The 26,651-nt window shown below is 35.3% G+C and overlaps 1 protein-coding gene across 4 annotated transcripts in view; it reads right to left on the bottom strand.

Moving 5' to 3' along the window:
• Positions 1–26,651, bottom strand: part of LOC130010691 (serine palmitoyltransferase 2-like) — a 64,389-nt gene that overhangs the window by 24,410 nt on the left and 13,328 nt on the right. For 3 of the 4 annotated variants that reach the window (XM_056098548.1, XM_056098551.1, XM_056098549.1), the window contains exons 2-4: positions 15,637–15,719; positions 13,197–13,553; positions 4,731–4,895 (exon numbers count right to left, since the gene is read on the bottom strand). In XM_056098548.1, coding sequence (XP_055954523.1) covers positions 4,731–4,895; positions 13,197–13,349 — 318 coding nt within the window. In that variant the 5' untranslated portion in view covers positions 13,350–13,553; positions 15,637–15,719. Of the gene's footprint in view, positions 1–4,730; positions 4,896–13,196; positions 13,554–15,636; positions 15,720–19,196; positions 19,330–26,651 lie in introns of those variants that run through there. The other variant, XM_056098550.1, reaches the window with a different exon arrangement.

Genomic DNA, 26,651 nt, shown 5'->3' with positions numbered 1-26,651 from the left:
TCGTCTCATGACCTCAAACACTGTGTATAAATTTAAAGTCAATCAGATATTAACTTTAGCCTCTAGAGCATTTACAAGATTTTTTGAAGTGATCAAGGGCCATAACTCTGGCATTAATTATCAGAAATCGCTGAAAATTAATAGGCTTTTTCGTCTCATGACCTTAAAAACTGTTTATAAATTTAAAGTCAATCGTATACAGTGTATTAACTTTAGCCTCTAGAGAGTGCGGGGGCGACGACAATATACAACCACATTTCAATGTGGGTGTATAATGAAATAGGGTTTAATGTCATACTGTTCTGCTTCGAACTGGGCTAATGAAGACAGCTGTCTTTGTCAGGTCCTATCTCCTGCATCACTGACAAGGGAGAACCACGCCAGATCGAACCTGCGACCTCCTGACTAGTGAGCTAGAGTCTTACTCATTTAGTGACTGTGGCTCCCAGACCCAAAATATTAGAAAATCAAACTGATGTAGCCTGAAGGGTATTTGTATACATGTACCTACAGTACATGTGTGGCTCACACATGATGTGGTCTGAAGTCTGAAGGGTATTTGTATACTCTCACATATGATTTAATGGATAATAAAAAGTATTATTTACTGGCCGGGTTATAAAGTAGGTTTTTTAGTCCTTTGTGGTAGAATTTATTAGATAGATTGGGTAAGATGAAGTAGTGTTTTAATACAAATAGTCACCAATCCCTTGTGTATGTTCAAGTGTAGATATAGTATCATATTAGGTGTCACACCTCCATTGCTCGTGGTGGAAGCAAGTCACCTTTTCCACCTAATCATATCAAATCTTATATTAGTAGGTAAATTCATGTAATCTAATATTTAATCAACAACTGTGGTGTATGTCCCTGTATTAACTGGGGTATATTATTTACTGGTATAGTACAGTAGATAAATACAGGTTTAGTTTACAATGAACCCCTTTAATCGACAAATACCAGGTATTATCGTCCTACTGATTATACAGTCTATGTCCAGCATATCTTCTTTATTTATACTAACTGTATCATGAGAGAGAGAGAGAGAGAGAGAGAGAGAGAGAGAGAGAAATGGGGTTTAACGTCCACTCGACACAAACTAGGTCATTTCGGGACTAACATATGGTTTTAATTTTATTTCAATAATTTGCTTGCGCATAGGGGTCTTTAGCAGTGGGAGGAAACCGGAGGACCCGGAGAAAACCCACGAGGTTGGACAGGCGACCCTACTCCTTGTCACGTACAACCGGGGATTCGAAACCACGCCAGTCGACTCAATGACAGACTTTATGATACAGCGCGCGCACGCTAACCATTCAGCCATCCAACCCCCCTACTAACTGTATCTTACCATGTTAATTTAAAAATTCTGACAAGGGGGGTTGGCTCTATCAGACTTTATGATACAGCGCGCGCACGCTAACCATTCAGCCATCCAACCCCCCTACTAACTGTATCGTACCATGTTAATTAAGAAATTCTGACAAGGGGGGTTGGCTCTATCATGCGGTCTGTCATTGATTCAACTGGCGTAGTTTCGATTCTCCGGTTGTACATGTACGTGGCAAGAATTAGGATCGCCTGTCCAACCTCGTGGGTTTTCTTTGAATTGTTGAAATAAAATTAAACCATGTGTTAGTCCCGAAATGACCTACAGTGTAGTTTGTGTCACGTGGACTTTAAATCCCATTTCTCTCTCTTACATGTACATCCTGAAAATTGAAGTTCCGTAACATATAGAATCTTCTCAAATGATATCCCTCATTGATCTTACGATAAAATCGCTCTCCTTAAAACAAAGTTACTTTGGTTGTGTGTACACGTTGGTGAGCACATACCTGTTGGTGAGCACATACCTGTTGGTGAGCACATACCTGTTGGTGAGCACATACCGTTGAAATTCGACGGAGAGTAGGTAAAGTCAATTGCTAAATCTCATTTAATTTCTAGAATGATTTCATCTCTGGTACTTTGATTAAAGATACTGAACTGGCCATTCTGGCAATAATAGTTCAATATTGAAAATTTCATTCAAATTACTCTAATCTCAGCAAAGATTTTATTCTTTGAAGGTTTGACAAGATGTGTTTGTTTGAAGCTTTGTCTCGCTTTGAACACCATTTTTAGATTAAATCAAATATGGCTGAACCGTTTTAATCTGTTTAATTTCAGAGATATTCGATGGCATCGAGAGTTGATTATGGTCTTGTCATGTTACTAAATGACCAATTAATAATTCATACAACATTTCAGGCCTAAAGAAAGACTTGCAATATGTCCATGTAGATTTGGCTCGTGCATAAAATATATTTAATCTACAATCAGGGGAACTAATGAAACGTGCTCCTATAAAGAAAGCAGATAAAAAGACATTCAATTACATGTATTAACAGCATGAGATGACGTATTTATGTGTTACGAACAGCGGTTAGAAAAATTAGTAACGCTCTTTAGAAGAGAAACAACCTAATACTATAGCAAGTCACATGTTTGTACAATTACTGACTGAATGAAATTAACCAGTTGGTGATCTATTGTAAATAGACCAACAGTTGAATTAATCAATACTTGCTTTATATCCGATATCATCTGTTGTACATGTAGATTATCTATTTTATAACCATCAGTTTTACACTGTCATTAAAAACATCAAACACATCTAACCAGGTAAAACACATTTAACTACATATACATATAGGTAAAATGTATCTAACCAGGTAAAACACTTCTAACCAGGTAAAACATACATGTACATGTATGTAACCAGGTAAAACATACATTTATACAATCAGATAAAACATATCTAAACTGATAAATCACATCTATACAGTAATTAAAGTGGCATTAAGTAATTGGGAAACACATTAACAGAACACAGTATTAATGGAAAAGAATGAGTCCTGAGAGAGAGAGAGAGAGAGAGAGAGAGAGAGAGAGAGATGTCGCAGTGTCAATAGAGTAAGTTATTATCCACAACATCACCCCCCCCCCCTTCACCCACCAAATAAGTTGTAATGAATTAATACAGGGTTATGTGGTAGATGGACCGATTCCCTTTTGTTGTAATGGTGTATCAAAACAAATACAGGACGTATGAGATACAATATGAAGGCCTACATGTATATAAATGGTATATTGAGACAACTATAATAAATGGTGTACATGTGACAAGGTACATTAATAGATGTCAAAGATTACCACAGTAGAGACTAAATAAATACTACTCTTATAGTATTGATTTATTTTATACTACATTATCTAATGTTAAACACACCTTTCACTACCGTATAATACACTGGTTACCACATTTAAATCACTTGACAAAAACATGTTCGTTCATGTAAATCAAATGAAATGAAAAGGGGTTTAATGTCCTACTATTCTGCTCCGAACTGGGCTAATGAAGTTTGGCATACACCATATACAGTGTGCTATGAGGGAAATTTTGCCCGGAAAGCGGCACTACGGCCCACTCTTATTCCGAATTCCAACTGTCAAGGGATCTTTTACATGCACGCCAATGTGTACACGGGACCTCGGTTTTTCGTTCCATCCGAAAGACTAGACAACTGTTCTTGTCAGCCCCTCCGTCCTGCATCACTGACAAGGGAGAACCACGCCGTAAAATCTGGATGAACTTTCTCGGACAATGCAGGGATCGAACACCCGACCTCCAGGCTAGCGAGTCAGCATCTTACCCATTCATGTATCTGAATGACCAAGGAAAGGAATAACTTCTAGTCGTTTGAATGGTACAAAAAAAAACTTAGGTTCCTTGAACAAATTGGCACGTAAAAGAGAGAGAATTGGGTTTAATGTCCACTCGACACAAACTAGGTCATTTTGGGACTAACATATGGTTCAATTTTATTTCATTAATTTGCTAGGGCATAGGCATCTTTAACTGTGGGGGGGGGGGGAACCAGAGGGAGCTGGAGAAAACTCACAAGGTTGGCCAGGCGACCCTACTCCTTGTCACGTACACCCGGGGATTTGAAACCACGCCAGTTGATTAAATGACAGACCTTATGATACAACGTGCACATGCTAACCATTCGGTAATTAGTCTTATGACAGAAATGGAAACAGTAGTTGATTGATAGGACTCACGATCACAGTCTTCGGGGATTGAAATCCTTGCCCTTTTGAAATAGTTCCTGACATTTTATTAAAGTTGCAATTTCATATTTTTAAAATTTATTAAAATAAAGCCTTAAAATAGATGGTATCTATAAACAGTCCTACCTTGTTAAAAAATAATCCTATTAATCCTATAATTTACTATTGCCAGTTGAGAAATTGCCAAAAATATCATTTTCATCATCAAAATCAAACGTTTGAAGATACATGTAACTACTCCATAGTGGAATATAGAAAACAAGGGAGGTAATTGTGTTATTATTTCCAGTGTAAATGAGTTTTAAGTGTGAGAATGACACCTATGATCGTATAATAAGAAGTTGACAACCTATTGAGCAAAAGACATAGAAATAATTATGTTTTGACTTTCTTAGAAAATATGAAATTGTAACTTTAACTACATGTACATGTATGTGCCAGACATCTTCTGGTATTATAATATCAACTAAACCACTGACAAATCTGTGCCAGACAAAATTAAATAAACCAGAAGAATTGTCTTTCAAACAGCGCAAATTTATGTCTGACACTCTCTGTGATCTGCGAGATATTGCTAGACTTGACAAATATACAGAGTAAAATAAACTTACCTCAATTTTAGGTTCGTTGAGACATTTATCTTTTTCTAATCCCAAATATCGCAAATTATCTCGAATGTAACCGATGACAACAATAATCACATAACTTAGATATGTTAAGATGGCCACCAGTAAAGGCGTTTCTTCAAAAGATTCGTGGAAATCATCTCTCCAGTTCTGAAAACAAAACAAAAAATGTACAAATATTTAATGTAAAATCTAAATCTATGCTAATATTTATGACTGTCGTTTGTTTGTCTGTCTGTTGGCGGCTACACTAGAGCTGATATTTGAGGTATAGGGGTACCTCGGACCAGGGAGTAACATTGGCTAGGTAGCGTTGACCTACCACTTCTGGTTTCGGAGTTACAGGCACAACCCGTGCAGCACCGGGTCATCCAGTACCATATAAATGAAATGAAAACAGATTTATCGTCCTACTTTTCTACACCAACTGGGCTGATGAAGACGGTCAGGGATAAATATTAAGGCTATCTGCAGATTTTGTCAAGGATACAAGATGTAATCAGGGCTATCACTAACCACAACTCTAGACCTAACCTTAAAGTACATGTAGCTAAGTCTCTAACTCAATATCATCCAAAATCTTCAACATTGAAAACACGATTTATTTGTCAAATTAAATCAACATTCATGCTGTGATCTTACCGGAAAAAGATGGGCTTTTGATATCCAATATTTAAGACAAAATAAACATTTTACCATTGGTACACGAATCGTGTACCATAATGCGCTTCAGCCCCAGTTGTATCAAGAGACTCGAGGGACGAGGCTAGACACATTGCACCAAATCAAACGGTGTATGTAGACTGGAATAACCAGACGCTAGAAATTTGCACTTGCTTGAGACTGCTGGCTTATTTCTTCGAACATAACTGATTTGAAATTGGAGTAAAAACGGAAACCAGTGAATGTAAATCAGTTTAAATACATTCATATTACAGTATTATATGCGTTGTGACCCACTTTTGTCAATTTCTAGGTCCCAATTGTTCGCGATTTAACTCCTTTAACCAACGATCTTGTCAACAATCACGTGCCCTTGCGACCTTCATATTTAGACCTTGCTAATGAAGACAGGCATATATTTATCTCATACAATTTTGGCTGAGACAGCAGCAGTATTTAAGGTCTATATGTCAAGTGTTCTTTACATGCACACCAACAGGTACAGTGTACAATGGACCTTGAATTCTCATCCCTATGTTGTGTAATAACAATGTACTAATATGTTGTGTAATAACAATGTACTAATATGTTGTGTAACAACAATGTTCTGGTACATGTATGTTGTGTAATAACATTGTACTGATATGTAATGTAATAAGATTGTACTGATATAAAATTGTACTGATATTTAACGTTATGTTATAAATAATGTCTTACAGTCAGGACGGGCAGTCAATTAAAAAAAATCCTGGTAATAATGACCTGATACAGGGAAATAATGACCTGATACAGGGTAATAATAACCTGATACAGGTAATAATAACCTAATACATGTATGTACAGGGAAATAATGATTTAACTGTGAGGCTGTTGATTACATAATAAAAATTAATCTTCAATAAAAAGTAGATAGATATCTATCAATGATGCTACATGTGCATGTATCAGGTGATCTGACATCGTGTGATATAATCACTCTATTCTTATCATGAATAGTCAATGAGTTTTTTTCTTTTATTAACACCAAATGCATAATCTGTGTATGCAGGTACATGTCCCTTCAAATTTTCATAATCTTTGTAGGTCTATAATTAAAGTAACAATGCCTGATTTGAATTTTCAGAATTTAATCAAATTTCTCACATGTTTATTTATGTATGAACTCAAATTGTCAATTGATTATAAAAACAGAATCAAAATACATGCTAGATAATCTTCTGGATTAGATTCTACAAAATTTAAAATAGGACCATCAATGGAATTTACACCATTTATGGAGAAATATTCCCATTACTAATTCAACTTTCACTACACTGTAGTTTGCAAAGAATTCATTAAAGGAGAGAGAGAGAGAGCGAGAGAGATGGGGTCTAATGTCCACTCAACATGAACTAGGTCATTTCGGGACTAACATATGGTTCGATTTTATTTCAGCAATTCACTTGCAAGTAGGGGTCTTTATTAGCAGTGGGAGGAAACTGGAGGAACTGGATAAAACCCATAATTGGACAGGTGGTCCTACTCCTTGTCCCGTTCAACCGGTGATTCAATAACAAAATCGCTTGACGCAACGACAGCCCTTATAATCAAACAAGCACATGTTAAAACATTCATTCAGCCACCCAACTCGCTTCTTCCAATGAATCAAGGACAATAATATAGCAAGTAGGACATTAAGATTAGATTAAATTATTTAAACTCATCAAAAACTTGATCAGCAACATAAACTGGTACCGGATTTTTTTTTACAATCAGATTTAAAGTTTATTTTCAACGAGCCCTGATAATTGAAAGCTTCAAGTTCTATTAGTGACATGAAAATATATTCAACGACCTTGACCTAGAAATAATTAAACAGGAGTTTGAGATCAACCTTAAACATGTTCAATCATCCTTAACCTAACCCTAACCCTAACAATAATTAAACAAGAGGTCATATCAACCTTATGTTCAATCACCCGAACAGATGTCAGTGTTTTAACTTCGACCGTACATTCTACATTACAGGTTCGCTGGTGGATTACTCCATAATCGGATGTTCAAAAATCATCCTTGAATGGCATTAGGTATGATTAGATAAAAAGTTGACAGTTATCGCCATAGTTACAGAGGAGAGAGAGAGAGAGAGAGAGAGATGGGGTTTAACGTCCACTTGACACAAACAAGGTCATTTCCAGATTAACACATGATTCAATTTTATTTCAATAATTCGCTTGCACGTAGGGGGCTTTAGCAGTGGGAGGAAACAGGAGGACCCGGAGAAAACCCACGAGGTTGGACAGGCAACCCTATTCATCGTCTCGTACAACTTGGAAATCATAAGTTACAAATTAGATGATGAAAAGAGAATATGTTGAAAATTTCAATCAAATTACTTAACGCCGAGTTAATTTATAGTCTAGCCTCAATTGTCATTACCATTGTTCTTATGATAATTAACAAAGTCTCAATTATCCATTTTTTACGTATTTTTCATCAACAACAAAACATATTCTAATCTACTAAATATCAGATCCGATGGCATCAAGAGTTGATTATGGTGTTGTCATGGTAATACATGTAAATGTCTAATTAAAAGATAGGTTGCCAGGCAACGAAAAATACGCCCACAGCGTATAAAAATCCCCGATAACAAACTTGACAAGACTGTGTTGATATAAAAAGGATTTATCCAGGACGCGTTTCAGGCATTCGCCCTTTACCAACTGGTTACCAATGTCTAATTAATTAATAGTTTATATTTACATGTAAGGCATAAAGAAAGACCTACAATAGGTAGATTTAGCCCTTACATGTATATAATGCATGTTAAAGTTTTATGAATTTTACGATCAATGTTTTTAATACAGGTATGTATATGTGATTTAGTCTGTATGTACATGTACGTATATAGATTTTATTATAAATATACTGTATAACCAGGTTATGAAACTTGATCGAATTCTATTATCATTTCTTTTATATATCACACCACATTAATTGTCACGATTTACATTATAACATGTGATTGTGTACCTGCACGTAGACTGACTAATGACGTGTAATGCAAGATTTACTTATGAAATGGCTCGTAACGTCCTATTGTTCTGCACTGACTGCGGTAATGAAGATAGGCATAAGCCATACAGTGTGCTACATGCATGAAGGAAATTTCGACGGATAACAACACTACTCATTTTTCAAATTCCAAGGTTAAGGTTTTTTTTTATGTGTACGCCAATGTATACATGGACCTCATGTTTCTTTTTTTATCCCATCCAAATGACTAGAAACAAAGAAAGTCCCTCCTACATGTATCTGCACCACTGACAAGGTAGAAACCATGAAGTGAAGTCCTGAAGAACTTTGGGAGGGAACCAAAGACCTCTTGGCTCCTCGATAGTTAGTCCGTACATGTATCTTACTGGGGGGGGGGGGGGCACCACAGCTCCGTCAATGTATACAACAGTACACTGTAAACAGTGCTTCATGTTTGAAAATCAAAGGGGAGCCATAAAAAGCTCTTCTAAAATTACAACAGCTGATAACGACTTTATTTTATTTTCACACAAACTTTCGATTGGATTGGCCATAATATACAATATACATAGGTTACTAATAGAATATTTTCAACTGAAAAAAATAATAAAAAACATCTGTTTACTTGATTCATCATGTTTCCTTAGCGATCACAGAGTTTCGAAAGTATCGGGAGATATTTTGCTGAGGGCCAGAAACAAAATTCTTATTTAACAATATTTGAGGATTCATTTATATTGAAGTATTGCGGGGTTCATTTTTTGACTATTCCATACATAGAATGTGAGGAGAGCGATATTTTCATTGGAGGACAGCGATAAAAATCTCTTCCAATTTGATGTTTGTGCGAGCCAAGAAGAGCTAAGCACTGTTGTAAACAGTTCTGAAGTTTTTTACATGGTTCCCCCTGGTACAGAATGGAGGGCCTGACGGTGTCTAGTTGTTAAAAAACCAAGGTTACATGTACATGTTGCTGTGTGACGTAAAACAACATGACAGTTGGAATAAGGGTACACTGTGGCACTGCTTTCCACGCCAAATTCTCCTCCGGTGTTACACTAACTTACACCATATCAACTTTGTAAAATATTGTTGAATGTGAATGTTTGAAGGAGCTAAGTCGCTAATATTTGGGACCTAGAAATTGACCCAAATGGGTCGCAACGCATATAATAATGTAATCTGATTGTATATAAACTGATTTACATTCAATTGTTTCAGTTTTGACTCTAATTTCAAATCATTTATATCCAGCGAAATATGGCATGAGTCTCAAACGAATAGCAATTTCTAACGTCTGGTTATTTCAGTCTATTGCGCATGCTCTCAAGACAAGATATGGGGTCACCGTTTGACATGGGACATGAGTTGTGGAATATGCCTAGCCTCGTTCTTTCTGGTCACTTCTTACAAATGACGCTGAAACGCACTACATATATGGTACACGATTCGTGTACCAATGGTAAAATGTTTATTTTGTCATAAATATTGGATATTAGACGCCTACCTTCTCCTGGTAAGATCACAACATCAATGTTGCTTTGAATTGACAAATAATTTGTATTTTCAACGTGTAAGACTTTGGATGATATTGAGTTAAGAGATTTAGCTACATTAAATTGTTGTTACACTGATGCCAATGTCAACACAGAGATTAAAAAAAAACCTGATATATATACATGTACTGTTATACATGTAATAATAGTTATATAAGTGATGTAGAACCCAGATAAACAATTACACAAGACGAAATGAAATGAAATGGGGTTTAACGTCCTACTGTTCTGCTCCTATGCTGGGCTAATGAAGACGGGCATACGCCATAAAGTGTGCTATGAGGGAAATTTTGCCCGGGCAGTGGCACTATCGCCTACTCTTATATCGAATTCCAACTGCCAAGGGATCTTTTACGTGCATTCCAATGTATACACAGGACCTCGGTTTTTTGTATCATCCGAAGGACTAATTGACAAACAAGCCTGATCAGATCAAGTGAATGGATCCAGGGGGTAGCCATAAAGAGTCCATTACATAGTACATGTACATAGAATATCACAAGACAAAGGAGAGAGAGGGAGAGAAATGGGGTTTAACGTCCACTCGACACAAACTAGGTCATTTCGGGACTAACATATGGTTTAATTTTATTTCAATAATTCGCTTGCGGGTAGGGGTCTTTAGCAGTGGGAGGAAACCGGAGGACCCGGAGAAAACCCACGAGGTTGGACAGGCGACCCTATTCCTTGTCACGTACAACCGGGGATTCGAAACCATGCCAGTTGACTCAATGACAGGCCGTATGATACAGCACGTACATACGTGCTAACCATTCAGCCATCCAACCCCCCATCACAAGACAAAGCTACAGACTTGACACAATATACACAAACACCTCCAAAAACACACCTGATCAGATCACGTGAATGGATATCATACGATATGGAGTTTGCTATAAGGGACATTCTTCCTGGACAGCAGCGCTACTCTTGTTTCGAATTCTAGCTATCAAGGGTTTTTGATACCATCCGAACGACTAAATGTTGTTCTTTGCCAGGCCCTCCATCCTACGCCACTGACAAGGAGGAAGAATGCCAAAAAATCCTGTTAAGCTCTCTCAGCCAACACAGGGATCAAACATGGGACCTAAGTTTAATAACAGAGAGAGAGAGAGAGACACACACACACACACACACACAAACTAGGGACTAACACACGGTTCAATTTTATTTTAATAATTTACATGTGCGTAGGAGTATTTAGCAGTGGGAGGAAATCGGAGGACCCAGAAAAAACCCATGAGGTTTGACAGGCGATCCTACTCCTTGTCACGTACAACCAGGTAATCAAAACCCTGCCAGTTGACTCAATGACAACCCTTATGATGCCGCGCACGCATGCTAATCATTTGGCTATCCACCCATCCCCCCACCACAAGTTTAATAAGCCAACAATAAATGTAACAACATCATTATTATTTAAAATGAATCAATATTATTATATTATAATTCATTCATTTAATATCAAATATTATATATAACAATGAGTTATACAGTATACTCTGTGAATCAATGTGGACATACTATATAAATATATCACAATATAAGGGTTTAATAGAAGTAATAGTTTAATATGATTGTATACCAGTAGTGAACATAGACTTTGAACTCCCTATTATTATAGTATACCCTATATATATACACCTGTACCTATATAGAACTTGTTGAATCATATACAGGTGTAACCCCCTTTACACATACATGTACCCGTTCATGTATAGGCTACCTATATACATGTATGTTACCTGTATAGGCTGCCTGTACCTGTATAGAATTTTACACATATCCTACTGTTTATGTGTAATTTATCTATTTTAAGACATAATTTATCATTATCATATAACATTTATAAGTTTTTAATACAGTCCCTCTCCCCCAAAAAACAGTTGATCTGAAATGAAATGGGAGTTTAATGTCCCCTTCTTATCTACACCAGCTTTAATATTAAAATTCAAAGGGTTCTTTTATGAAAGAGAGAGAGAGAGAGAGAGAGTTTATTAAGGTCCACTGGACACAAACTAGGTCAATTCGGGACTAGCACAGGGTTCAATTCCATTTCAATAATTCACTTGCACATATGAGTCTTTAGCAGTGATGGGGTTCCGGTCCACCTAACACCAACTAATGGAGGGAGGCAAGGACGTTATACAGACATGTACCTGAACTTTTCAATATGGGCTTATAAAAATTGATTGGCTATCAAAATTTGGAAGAGATCGACCTAATTTGAAAGCTACATAATATCTGATGGTTTACGAGGGTGATGTTTTGTGGCGTGATGATGTTTCTGATAACAATGTTACATGTAGTTTACTTCAAGTCACTTTACATAACACAGTGACTACAATAACCCAAACAAACCTATCTGATAACATTGATAACGCACATAAATCGAGGAAATAATAAACAAAGATTACATTTATCAAATTATCAAGGTATTTCACGCCACTAGACTCAATGACAGACATGGTGCGATACACATGCGTTAACCATTCAGCCATACAACCCCACAGAGACATGGAGATACACACACAGTCTAACCATTCAGCCATCCAGATGACAAGTCCCTAGGCTATTCTACATGTACTTACAGTGTATGATGCCCGTCACTATCCCTCACCCTCACGACTACAGGAAGATGAAAGTGTATTTTAAACACAAACGATCAAGCTCAGATACTTGAGATATGTAAAAAGTGATAATTTAACAATAAAATCCAAGATGAGACGTATTAACTCCTTATTGAAAGTTAATGGGTGGAAGACCTGATCTCAGTGATACGGTTGGGGATCGAAAGCAAAATAATAGTAAAAGTATAAATATTCCCAAAACAACAAAACTACATGTAGAGCAGTTTTAATCCAAGACGCGTTTCGGGAGCTTGTCCTTTTATCAACTGGTTACAAACATAATTCTGTTACCGAGTATAAATATGGAATTATTGCGCATGTGCATAACATTTATAATATTACATGCAATATAGACTCAAGCAATATACATTTAGTATAGTCATTTAACATGGTTTTAATGAACAGAGCCTAGACTCATGAATATACCTTTAGTATAGTCATTTAACACGGTTTTTATGAACACAGCTCCAACACATGACATATACAATGTACCTTAGTATAGTCATTTAACACAGTTTACATATAAAAAATATACCTGTAATTTGGTCATTTAACACAATTTACATAAAAAAAATTATATTTACCTTTAACGTGTTTCCATTTTTGCCGTTTAATTTTTTCCCGTTCGTACCATTTATTCCATTTGTGCCGTTTATTCCGTTTACGTGACCATTTTTATGCACCTTATATCCATTTGTGTGTCCGTTACAATTTCCATTGGATACTGTTCCTTCCATATTCTCAAAATCACTACTCGTGGGGCTCTTTTTTTTAATGTGTTTTTTTTAAACTGGAACTTATCGAATCAAGTTGATTCGATGAATTTGACTAGAAATTATTCCTACATGACAATTACAAACAATACTGTTGGTTGATTTTACTCCAATTATAAACATAAGATCTAACGTTCAGTTAATCCAATTTTTTTAATCTTTGAATTCCTGTAAATAGAAAAAAAATTATATGTGAAGAATTTTGGTGGTGAAACTGTGAAGTCACAATTATACATGTAGATAAAGTGGGGTACTGTATAATCATTTACTTGTACTTACTCCATTAAGCTACAGTAGCTAATGAAGATGGACATACACCATGCTGTGTGCTATGAGTTTAATGGACATACACCATGCTGTATTTTATGAGTAAACCAACATACACCATGCTGTGTACTATAAGTAAACGGGCATACACCAAGCTGTGTGCTATGAGAAAATGGACATACACCATGCTGTGTGCTATGAGTTTAATGGACATACACCATGCTGTGTGCTATGAGTTTAATGGACATACACCATGCTGTGTGCTATGAGAAAATGGACATACACCATGCTGTGTGCTATGAGTTTAATGGACATACACCATGCTGTGTGCTATGAGTTTAATGGACATACACCATGCTGTGTGCTATGAGAAAATGGACATACACCATGCTGTGTACTATAAGTAAACGGGCATACACCAAGCTGTGTGCTATGAGAAAATGGACATACACCATGCTGTGTGCTATGAGTTTAATGGACATACACCATGCTGTGTGCTATGAGTTTAATGGACATACACCATGCTGTGTGCTATGAGAAAATGGACATACACCATGCTGTGTGCTATGAGTAAACAAAATACACCATGCTGTGTGCTATGAGAAAATGGACATACACCATGCTGTGTGCTATAAGTAAACAGACATACACCATGCTGTGTGCTATAAGTAAACGGACATACACCATGCTGTGTGCTATGAGTTTAATGGACATACACCATGCTGTGTGCTATAAGTAAACGGACATACACCATGCTGTGTGCTATTAGAAAATGGACATACACCATGCTGTGTGCTATAAGTAAACAGACATACACCATGCTGTGTGCTATGAGTTTAATGGACATACACCATGCTGTGTGCTATGAGTTTAATGGACATACACCATGCTGTGTGCTATGAGTTTAATGGACATACACCATGCTGTGTGCTATGAGTAAAATTCTGTCTGGACACCTACATGTACATATAGCCTTATTTTGATTTCCAACAATCAGGCTACCAATGACATGGCACGAGAAGAAAGGGGAGGTCACAGTCAGAAATCTTTAGAAATGGGGTTTAATGTTCTACTGTTCTGCTCCGACTGGGCTAATGAAGACGAGCATACGCCAAATTCTTAAACCTTACCCTGTTCCTAGCCCTAAAGCCTACCCTAACCCTAAATCTACAATTTCGCAAACAATCACGTGCTCTAACCTTATTTACATCTCAGCAACCTTGATGAAAATTGAGTTGACCTGAACAAATAGATCTAGTCAATGTGCATTGTATAGAGGAAGTAGTCTTGAACAATCAGATTTTTTCTGCTTACTTTTAATTAGTTTTCTAGGGACAGTGGAATATTAATGAATATTAAAGTAGCTAAGTCTCTAACTCAATATCATCCAAAATATTCAACATTGAAAACATGATTTATTTGTCAAATTAAATCAACATTGATGTTGTGATCTTACAGGAATAAGATGGGCTTCTGATATCCAATATTTAAGACAACATAAACATTTTACCATTGGTACACAAATCGTGTACCATAATGCACTTCAGTCCCAGTTGTAAAAAAAGACTCGAGGGACGAGGCTAGACACATTGCACCAAATTGAACGGCGTATGTAGACTGGAATAACCAGACGCTAGAAATTTGCACTCGATTGAGACTGCTGGCTTATTTCGCCGAACATACATGTAACTGAGTTGAAATTGGAGTAAAAATGGAAACCATTGAATGTAAATCAGTTTATATACATTCATATTACAGTATTATATGCGTTGCGACCCACTTTTGTCAATTTCTAGGTCCCAAATGTTAGCGATTTAGCTCCTTTAAAATGTCTGTTCAAACAGCTGTGAAAAATTAATATTCTGATGTATCCAGATCTTCGACATCAAGTAAGTGTTTAATGAAGGTAGAGGTTTATATCAGGTAGATGTATGACAGACTACGGTGGTGAATGATATATTATATATTTTATAGTTTTACTTACCTACGTAACAAGAGACTAGAGTTTATCGACTAGTGTACAAATGTTTGGTCACAGATAAAACTTCAAAAAGAGGTGAAACTACTCTGAAAATATAAATAGACTATTTTTTAATACACATAGCTAGGGTGACATTATATAGTATTATTATCTATTAACTCATGACAGTGATTCATCACCTGTTCTTAAAGGGGATGAGCCCTTGTCTAGAGAGATGGGGTTTAACGTACATCAGATCATTTCGGGACTAACACAGGGTTCAATTTTATTTCAATTAATTTACTTGTTGCATGCAGGAGTCTTTAGCAGTGGGAGGAAACCAGAGGATCCGGACAAAACCCACGACATTGGACAGGCGAGAGAGATAATAACTTCAAACTAGGTCATTACAGTAATAATTTTGAGGACTGCTGATTGCTATTCAATCAATTTGTAATTATCCAAACTTACATTCGACATCAATAACAGTCTCAAATGATTTAAATTTCATGTAAACTATTGAAAATATTTGTGGTTTAAACAGACCTACAAACTACATCTAACATAAAATTGATTTCTGTATTATAATGTACATTTTATTTGAATCAACAGAAGTTGAGATCGACAGATTCTAGCTAGAAAATGACATATATATAGATTGTTGGTTTTAATGTTGGTTGTATTGACCTACATGTATCTTACAGGTTAAACAACGGTCTTTAACTGTAAACTTATTCGACCTAAATCAAACAGGTCCTACAATCACTGACAATTAAACAGCTAATTCAATTCAATATGAATAACTACCAGAGCTACAGGTCCTACTTACACTGTCCAGGTAATTCATTTTTTAAACAAATATCAAGATTTATTTTATGATCAGTAGTGGAATACCGCGTTTTATCAGTGAAATAAAAGTGTTATTCCACTGGCTAGAAGCGGACAAAGTAGTCCATGTTGTATTTACCTAAAATGATTGTAAAATCATAAAATAAATAGAACATTTGTCGTTTTGTCGTGAATAACATATTTTTTTTTCATCTCTAAGCAAGAAAACGTTTATATTTTCAAGAATGCGTAGTGAAAATATAAGTTTTCTTGCTTCTCGATGAAATAAAATATGTTATTCACTCTAAAACGACAAATATCCTCTATGTACATGTACACAGATTCTAACCCCATTGCCAAGTAATTTATTTTAATACAAATATCACAATCTGTACGAATTTAAAGTTGCAATTTCATATTTTTAAGTTATATTTTTAAAATGTATTAAAATAAAGCCTTAAAATAGATGGTATCTATAAACAGTCCTACCTTGTTCAAGAATAATCCTATTAATCCTATAATTCACTATTGACAGTTAAGAAATTGGCAAAATATCATTTTTAACTTCAAATTCAAACATTTGAAGATAGCTATTCCATGGGGGGGGGGGGGGGAATAGAAAATCAAGGGAGGTAATTGTGTTATTATTTCCGTGGTCATTGGATTTATAAGTGGGAGAATGATACCTATGATCGTATAATACATGTAGTGAGTTGACAACCTATTGAGCAAAAGACATAGAAATAATTATGTTTTGACTTTCTTAGAAAATTTGCAATTTCCGCTTTAGAGACTTGATGAATCATTTAGGTCAGATTTCTCACAGCTTAAAGATACATTATGTAAGATTTATATAAAGAACTAGCCATTCTTGCTATAACAGTTCGAAAATAGATAACGTAAAATGAATATTTTGAAAATTTCATTCAAATTACTCTATTACAAGCGAAGATATTAGCCTTTGAAGATTTGACAGAGGTGTGCAATAATTTCAACCACCGTACTGGTTGATCGAAGCTAAGTCTCGGTCCTCCATATTTGATTAAATCGAAGTATCGCTGAACCATTCTAATCTATTTAATATTGGAGAAATCTGATGCCATCGAGAGTTGATTAAGGCCTGGATCAGTTAATTAATGTCTAATTAATACTTTAGAAAACATTTCAGGCCTAAAGAAAGTCCTGCAATAGGCAGATTTAGCTCTTGCATAATGTATGTTTAATATGATTAATACAATGACGTCATTATTCATGTGACGTCATAATGTATGTTTAATATGATTAATACAATGACGTCATTATTCATGTGACGTCATAATGTATGTTTAATATGATTAATACAATGACGTCATTATTCATGTGACGTCATAATGTATATTTAATCCACGCTAATATTTACTCAGATTGAATATTTAACATTTAATTAATGAAACAAACCAAATATCAATAGATTTAAACTAAGCCCAACAGGTTTCGGTCCCGCGTCATTTCAGTCCCGCGTCATTTCGAACTCAACACGGACGACCTTGCGGACTCAACACAGACGATCTTGCGGACTCAACACAGACGATCTTGCGGACTCAACACAGACGATCTTGCGGACTCAGTTTGACGAAGCTTCCAATAAAACATGGAGATGTCTTGTTACGCTCGAACAGCACGGTTCGACGAAATTTTAATTTATCATAACTTTATAAATAGTGAATGAAACTGAACCATATTTGGACTGATATTTCTAGTAGAGATTAAACTTTTACAAGATTGTACGTGTAGTTTACAAACGATTCCTACAGCGCTACATGTTTGGATTGATATTTCTAGTGGAGATTCAACTTTCACAATATTCTAGATTGTAAAACATTCCCATAGCGTTTAAATTGTTTAATGTAGCTAAAGTAGCTGAATATCATCCAAGGTCTTCCAAATTCAAATATTTCAAACACTGTATAGTAGTGTTTAAAATAGCTAAGTTTTTTCATCCAAAGCCTTCGACAGTAAAAACACGAATATTTGTCAATTTAAATCAACATTGTGATCTTTCCGAGAAAAGATGGGTTTCTGATATCCAATATTTAATACAAAATAACCATTTTAATATTGGTACACGAATCGTGTACCAGAATGCATTTTAGCGACATTTGTAACAAGGGACTCGAAGAACAAGGCTAGACATATTCTATGAGTCATGTTAAACGGTGACACCATATTCTTATATGGAGGGCATGTGCAATAAGTACTATCAGTGTAGACTGGAATAACAAGACGCTAGAGATTTCCATACGATTGAGACTTCTGGCGTATTTCGCCGAACAAATGATTAGAAAATAGAGTACAAAGAGAAACGATTGAATGTAAATCAGTTTATTTTATGATCAGTAGTGGAATACCGCGTTTTATCAGTGAAATAAAAGTGTTATTCCACTGGCTAGCAGTAGTCCATGTTGTTTTTACCTAAAATGATTGTAAAATCCTAAAATAAATAGAACATTTGTCGTTTTGTCGTGAATAACATATTTTATTTCATCTCTAAGCAAGAAAACTTTATATTTTCACGAATGCTTCTCGATGAAATAAAATATGTTATTCACTCTAAAACGACAAATATCCTCTATTTATATACATCCATATTACATTATTATACATACAGTTGCAACCCAATTGTGTCAATTTCTAGGTGCCAAATATAAGCGATTTACCTTCTTTAATATATGCATTGATTCTTTAATATGAGTTTAATATACAGATTCTATACTTACAGCCAAGTTATTCATTTTAATAAAAATATCGTATATGAATTTAACATTCCTGTTTAAACATATCTTTCACCACTATTAATAAAATCCTGTACTTTTATACATCTCTTTCTCTCGGTGTATTGGTGTATTGGTTTATCCGTGGTGACAGTCAATCACAATCTATTACTTTATACTGATATTACGAAATATTGTTCAGTTTTTCACATTCAATTAACAACAATGAGTATAATGTATGTGAACTACAGGTATATATATCTATTATTAATTTTCATACAGGAACGTACATGTACATATGAAATTGGAGTTTAATCTCCTAGTTCTACACACTGTGCACGATATTCGATTCTTTTATTAATGTGATCTATTTTACAGTAGACTAGAATCAATTAATAAGTTAAACAAGTTACAGTTTAAAGAAAGAGAGAGAGAGAGAGAGAGAGAGAGAGAGAGAGGAATGGGGTTTAACCTCCACTTAAAACAAACTAGGTCATTTCGGGACTAACATATGGTTTAATTTTATTTCAATAATTTGCTTGCATGTAGGGGTCTTTAGCAGTGGGAGGAAACCGGAAGACCCGCAGAAAATCCACGCGGTTGGACATGCGACCCTACTCCTTTCACATACAACCGGGGATTCGAAACCACGCCAATTGACTCAAAGACAGGCCTTATGATACAGCGCGCATGTGTTAACCATTCAGCCATCCGAATAAGCTTAACAAGATACATTATGTAAGATTTAGATAAAGAGCTGACCATTGTTAATAGTTCATAAATAGATAATGTAAAATGAATATATTGAAAACTTCATTCTGAGTGAAGTTATCACTGAAGATGTGGCAGAGATTTTTTATTATCGCGATGGTTGAGCGAATTAATTAGGTTCATGCGAATATGTGTAAATAATAGGCAGATTTATCTATTCACATATGGTAATGCATCTTTAAGGCTTTACAAACCCCAAGGGACCTCATAAAACTTTAGATTTTGTGACAACTTGTGTTGTAAATGTACCATTGTAATGTAAATGTCTGGTGGGACATACATGTAACCGTACCTTTCGTACAACTATAACCCAAACTGCAGCCAGCTTAAATTAACGTTTTTGTGAAGATTGTAAACAGGAAAGAAATTGGGTTTAACGTCCACTTGACACCAACTAGGTCATTTCGGGACTTACAAATGGTTCAATTTTATTTCAATAATTCACTTGAGCGTATGGATCTTCAGCTGTGGGAGGAAACCGGACCCGGAGAATACCCACAAGGCTGGACAGGCCAACCTACTCCTAGTCACGTACAACCAGGGTTTCGAAACCCACGCCAGTTGACTCAATGACAGATTTTATTATCTAATACTAATATTTGTGACTGTCGTTTGTTTGTCTGTTCAGGTACACTAAGCTGTCCCAAGGCTGAAATTTGGTGTATAGGGGTATCTTGGGAGGGGGGGGGGGTTTATAGGCCTGATGGCGATGGACTAACACTTCTGGTTTCAGAGTTAAGACTGTTTGGTCATCCAATCCCACAATACATCTCTGGTGTCAGGGATAGAACTTTATTTGAAGAAATTCAAGGGGCCATTTTTCTCTTTAATGAAAATACTTTTATTATCTTTGGATTACATGTACAAGTTATGTTATACATTGGAGTGTACACATATTCCTTATAATATCTGTCATCAATACCTTCAGTTTATCATCTTTTAAATGTAAATAAACATGCATAAAAAGTTGGAAATACCCCTGGAGTATTCACTTAACACTTTCTAGTCAATATTATTTTTAGCACACAATACCGAATTTACAAACAAAATTAACAAACTTGCGAAAGTTGTTGTTATATTACAATTTTAATTTTCAAAATATTAATTATAATATTTTATTTAAATCTAAAATATTTACATATGACGGAGGCACAAAAAAATATAATAAAAAAATTGTGTTCTTTCGGCCGTGCGTATTTTTATACATGTAGCTACCCTTGAAAACTCGTTTTTTCTCATTCAAGCGTATACCTTCTTGCGATGCATTATATAATACAAGGATAGTAAATTAAACTATACAACATATAAGTACAATGTCAAAAAGTGTCCATTGATTTAGTCAAATAGCGATTTTTTGGATCACGGACAGCTATGCATGACACGTCCGACACAGAATCAGTGAATGATAATTATATCAGTCTACCGGAACTCTCAAAATATATAGTTGGCAATGTTGGCATTATTTATATTTCTGCATTATTAAAATCTATTTCAACCTGAAAATCAATGATTCCTTTCGAAAATCAAAGTATCGGTATAAACAATTTGTCAAGATGAATAGAAACTGATAATGCTACGGGTGGAAAAATGAGCGAGAAGTCACATGAAGTAAACAAAGCTTAGTATCGTCATTTGAAAACTTCGTGGAATGAATACTCGGAAGTTTATAACGGTATTTATTCACCATTTTAAGCAATAAAATATCGTAAATAACATCAAAAGCAAAACATTATTTCAATATTTATGTTAAATATCATCCAGATAAATCAAAACTGCGATATATCGCGGTACATGTTTTTTTTACTAATAAACTGTGTCACGTGAAACTTGAAAGCTATTCGTCCATAACGTATATTTTTGACCGATGTTGGAATTTGTTTGATGGAAATTGGAATATAACGACATTAATGAAAGAAGAGATAGTCGAACACTAAAAGAGGTCAATTATGATATGTGTGTATTGTTTTTATTGAATAGGGTAAACTCCTAGCCGATAAAATATAAGATTTTTATCACAATAAAAACGATCATCTCGAGTAAAAACTGAAGAATTATGATTGCCTGATGAACAAATATGAATATTTGACGCATGTGCATATGTCAAACAATGCCAGATATAGACATCACTTTATTTACATTAAGGAAGGAAAATAATCAAAAGAATTTTCGTTTTTTGTCATAATTATGGTCTTGATTTTGCGTAGAAGAAATCATGTTATTCAGTAACAATAAGCGAAAAAATGTTACACGCATGGAGTATAAAGGAATCTTGATCTGGTATGGTAGGCTCTATCGGGATCCAGTGTAAATGCACTTACAATGTGCTGTGTAAGCCTTTCAGCCCCATCCAATGGAAATAGAGCTTACCCCCCCACCCCCATGTCCCAACCATTGTAAATGGGGCTTAAACCTCTCAGTTTCCCCATCCCACTCATTGTAAATGGGGCTTAAAGTTACAATTTCATATTTTCTAAGAAAGTCAAAACATAATTATTTCTATGTCTTTTGCTCAATAGGTTGTCAACTCACTATTATACGATCATAGGTGTCATTCTCACACTTAAAACTCATTTATGCCAGAAATAATAACACAATTATTTCCCAATTACCTCCCTTGTTTTCTATTCTCCACCATGGAGTAGTGATCTTCAAACGTTGAAATTTGAAGATGAAAATGATATTTTTGCCAATTTCTCAACTGGCAATAGTGAATTATAGGATTAATAGGATTATTCTTTAACAAGGTAGGACTGTTTATAGATACCATCTATTTTAAGGCTTTATTTTAATAAATTTTAAAAATATAACTTAAAAATATGAAATTGAAACTTTAAACCTCTCAGTTTTCCCATCCCACTCATTGTAAATGGGGCTTAAATCTCTCAGTTTTCCCATCCCACCCAGTGTAAATGGGGCTTAAAGGTCCCATCCCACCCAGTGTAAATGGGGCTTAAACCTCTCAGTTTTCCCTTCCCACTCATTGTAAATGGGGCTTAAAGGTCCCATCCCAATTTTAACAGCGTCTCAGAAATAAAAGTCTGTCTACGTATGAAATTTAAACACCAAAATACAGACGAATGGCGTATTTATCTTGTCTCAAAATTTCAGCTCAAAATATTGAGTCATTTGGAGGGGAACGTCAAAACCACTGATCCTGACACGTAACCTTTTTAAGATTTCAGGTCAATGTTCCGTTTGTAGATAATCTATTGTCGTTCTTTAAGAGATCTATACAGTCCATAACCCACGTGCTGTACTTAATAACCAAAGGTAAAGTTCACCTTCACGTTATTGTTATAAAATAAAAGTCTGGTTTTATCCAGACACCGTATACTACAGCTTGGGACACAAGTCTCTGTTTCCAGATGAAGCGGGTTGAAGTTGTTTGAAAACGTATCACGTATTGAGTTAGTTGCTTGGCCGGCCTAAGGTAGAGGATTTTAAGGGCTTTAACACAAAATTAAGCCGTTTAATTCTCCAAAATATAATCGAGATTGGCCTGTAAGGTTCTCAGCCCCCTATCCCACCCAGTGTAAGTCTGTCACCCTATTGTCAGCAACTGGATCAATCCACCTTACATGTACAATCAACTGACCCACATACAAGCATGTAAATATGTAAATGCACCTTTGCATTGTATAAATATTTTAAATTTAAAACCCATTTCACCATTTGAGTCGCTCTCGCCACTGATCAGCATTAATGTCAGCGTCAACTAACCTAGATAAATATAACTGTAATTTCTACCATACTGACCTTTAAAAACCGACCTCAATTCAAGACACCATGATTACACAACTGCACTCTACCTACATACATGTATATACGGTAGGTTAGATATATATATACTACTTTAAGTGTGAGCTTATATAAATAAAATCACTTTATATTATCACTAGAATCCACCAATATTCAGATAGCACTGAGAAACGCTGTGGCTCAGTGGGTAACCTGGAGGTCCGGTGTTCGAAAACCAGCATTCATCAAAATTTACCAGTATGTTGTTCCCCCTAGCTATATGTACAATATTGTACCTGCATCCTGTCTATTTACGGCTACAATTGATACAATATTCGAGGCTTTGCGCAAGTAAAATTAGGTTCAATTGAAAAATTTTCAACACAATATCATCACAGTTTGCATGGAAATAAGTAATTATTTCTATATTAGCACACTGGGCTAAATGAAGATGGACATACGTCATATAGTCACAGCAGAACACAGTTGGACGTTAAACCCCCATTTCATTTTGTTATCTATGCCATTCTTTTGTTTTTTCAGCTTCTAAGTGTTTTGGTGAAAACAGCACTCTACGTAGATGCATGTATACACTGACTGTAGACTACACATATACTGTATAACATAGATATATATCTATTCTAACTGTAGAATATAAATCACATTACATGTATATCTTAGTAGAACCCTATTTATCTCTGGTTTATCAATGCTGATTTTTTCACTTTCATCTAATATTTCAAGGCTTCACTCTGATCTACTCAGATTGATTATTTAATTCATTTCCAGGCCTTGGATTCAATGAAATGAAAAAAGAGGCCCATCAAAAGATTTTATCCAACATTTGTATTGGGAATGCCGAATATTGTGAAATTTTCAATTCATTCTTTTATTTGATCTTTCTCTCTCTGAACATTCTATCTTTCTCTCTCTCTGAACATTCTATCTTTCTCTCTCTCTGAACATTCTATCTTTCTCTCTCTCTGAACATTCTATCTTTCTCTCTCTCTGGATCTCTCTGGACATTCTATTTTCTTTTTTTCTCTCTCTCTGGACACTCTCTCTCTCTCTCTCTCTCTCTGGACCCTCTCCCTCTCTCTCTCTCTCTCTGGACCCTCTCTCTCTCTCTCTCTGGACACTCTCTCTCTCTCTCTCTCTGGACCCTCTCCCTCTCTCTCTCTCTCTGGACCCTCTCCCTCTCTCTCTCTCTCTCTCTGGACCCTCTCTCTCTCTCTCTCTCTGGATCTCTCTGGACATTCTATTTTCTTTTTTTCTCTCTCCCTCTCTCTCACTCTCTCGTTCTGAACCTTATATTTTTCTGTATGAACTGAGGTAATGAAGACAGGTTTAACTAATCAATTTAGTGTTTTATAATCTATATACAGATTGGAACAGGTAATTACAGGTAGATAATTACAGGTAGATAATTACAGAAAGATAATTAAAGGTATGTTAATCATACTTATATCAGGTATATTGTGTCTGGTTGTAGACATATTCACACAAAAATAATCACTTGTAGCAGGGCATCATTTTTGACGGGCGTTTGTGCGCTCGCGCCCGTCTGCGCCTGTAATCTTGAAAACACAAGCGCATGTTATAGCTCCTGCTAAAAGTTCAGACAATTTCGACAGTTTTATCAAGAAAGTTGAGCTTGAAAAGTTAAATAAAATATTATTGTATCCGAAAATCGTGAAGAGTAGTTTTGTTATGGTATCGAGACATTTGGGTTGAAGATTATTAGCTCAGTTGTTAAGTCTCTCCATGACATTTTCATTCACGATAGATTATTATTTATTAGTGATAGTATTACATTAGTAATAAACGATTGATCGCTTTTAAATCAAATGCTTTCCGTGTTACGGCGTTAGTTTTGTAAGAGTTTTTGATTGTGAAATTTGAATAAATTTAACGTTATGAATTTCTGTCGTGGTCATATAGAAAGCGTCTGGATAATCACAATATATATACATTTCTTTCCCGCCTTTGGCATTGAGCCAGTGATTTACTCGAACATCCAAGGTAGTGTTTTCTGTTGTAAGCATAAGACCGGTAAATCGAGTACTTGACAACCAATAGCATGTTCAATGAGCGTATTCGTCTGCTAGAATTTGGAATTTAGTTGTCAGTTAATAACTAATAAGTACTATTAAATAAATAAATTGGATTTTTAACTGGGTTTTTTTTTTTTTACACCATTTGGATAGATGGTAAAAAAAAGCTCTTGCGAGCAAATTTGCGGGTGCGTTTTTATGTGCTCCCGAAAATTTAAGTGCAAGAGCTTTTTGTGACTCCTGCATGTTTTACAGAAATATCCGTCCAAAAAAAGGTCCATTTCCATTCAGTTTTTGTCAATATTTATCATCCACTACAAATGAAATGTACAGTATATATGACATATCTATGAGTTTCAAAGAATGGACAGATGGGTCACTAATAGGAATATATCAGTCAAAAAATAGGTTCAATTCCCTTCAGTACATTTGTATTTGCGAAGATATGATGAATTGAAGATTTGTCAATATTCGTCATTCACGGTGTATATACATGTAATATATTACAGTACAATATGTGGGGTAACCATGGTCTATTGGTATATTACATGTAATATATTACAGTACAATATGTGGGGTAACCATGGTCTATTGGTATATTACATGTAATATATTACAGTACAATATGTGGGATAACCATGGTCTATTGGTATATTACATGTAATATATTACAGTACAATATGTGGGATAACCATGGTCTATTGGTATATTACATGTAATATATTACAGTACAATATGTGGGATAACCATGGTCTATTGGTATATTACATGTAATATATTACAGTACAATATGTGGGATAACCATGGTCTATTGGTATATTACATGTAATATATTACAGTACAATATGTGGGATAACTGTAATCTATTGATGAACCTGGAAGATTATCTACTAATGAT

The sequence above is a fragment of the Patella vulgata genome, chromosome 2, assembly GCF_932274485.2.
Source record: "Patella vulgata chromosome 2, xgPatVulg1.2, whole genome shotgun sequence".
NCBI classification, from domain to species: domain Eukaryota; kingdom Metazoa; phylum Mollusca; class Gastropoda; family Patellidae; genus Patella; species Patella vulgata.
Note: the sequence above shows the minus strand (reverse complement) of the source record. Positions and strands in the feature narration are given on the sequence as shown.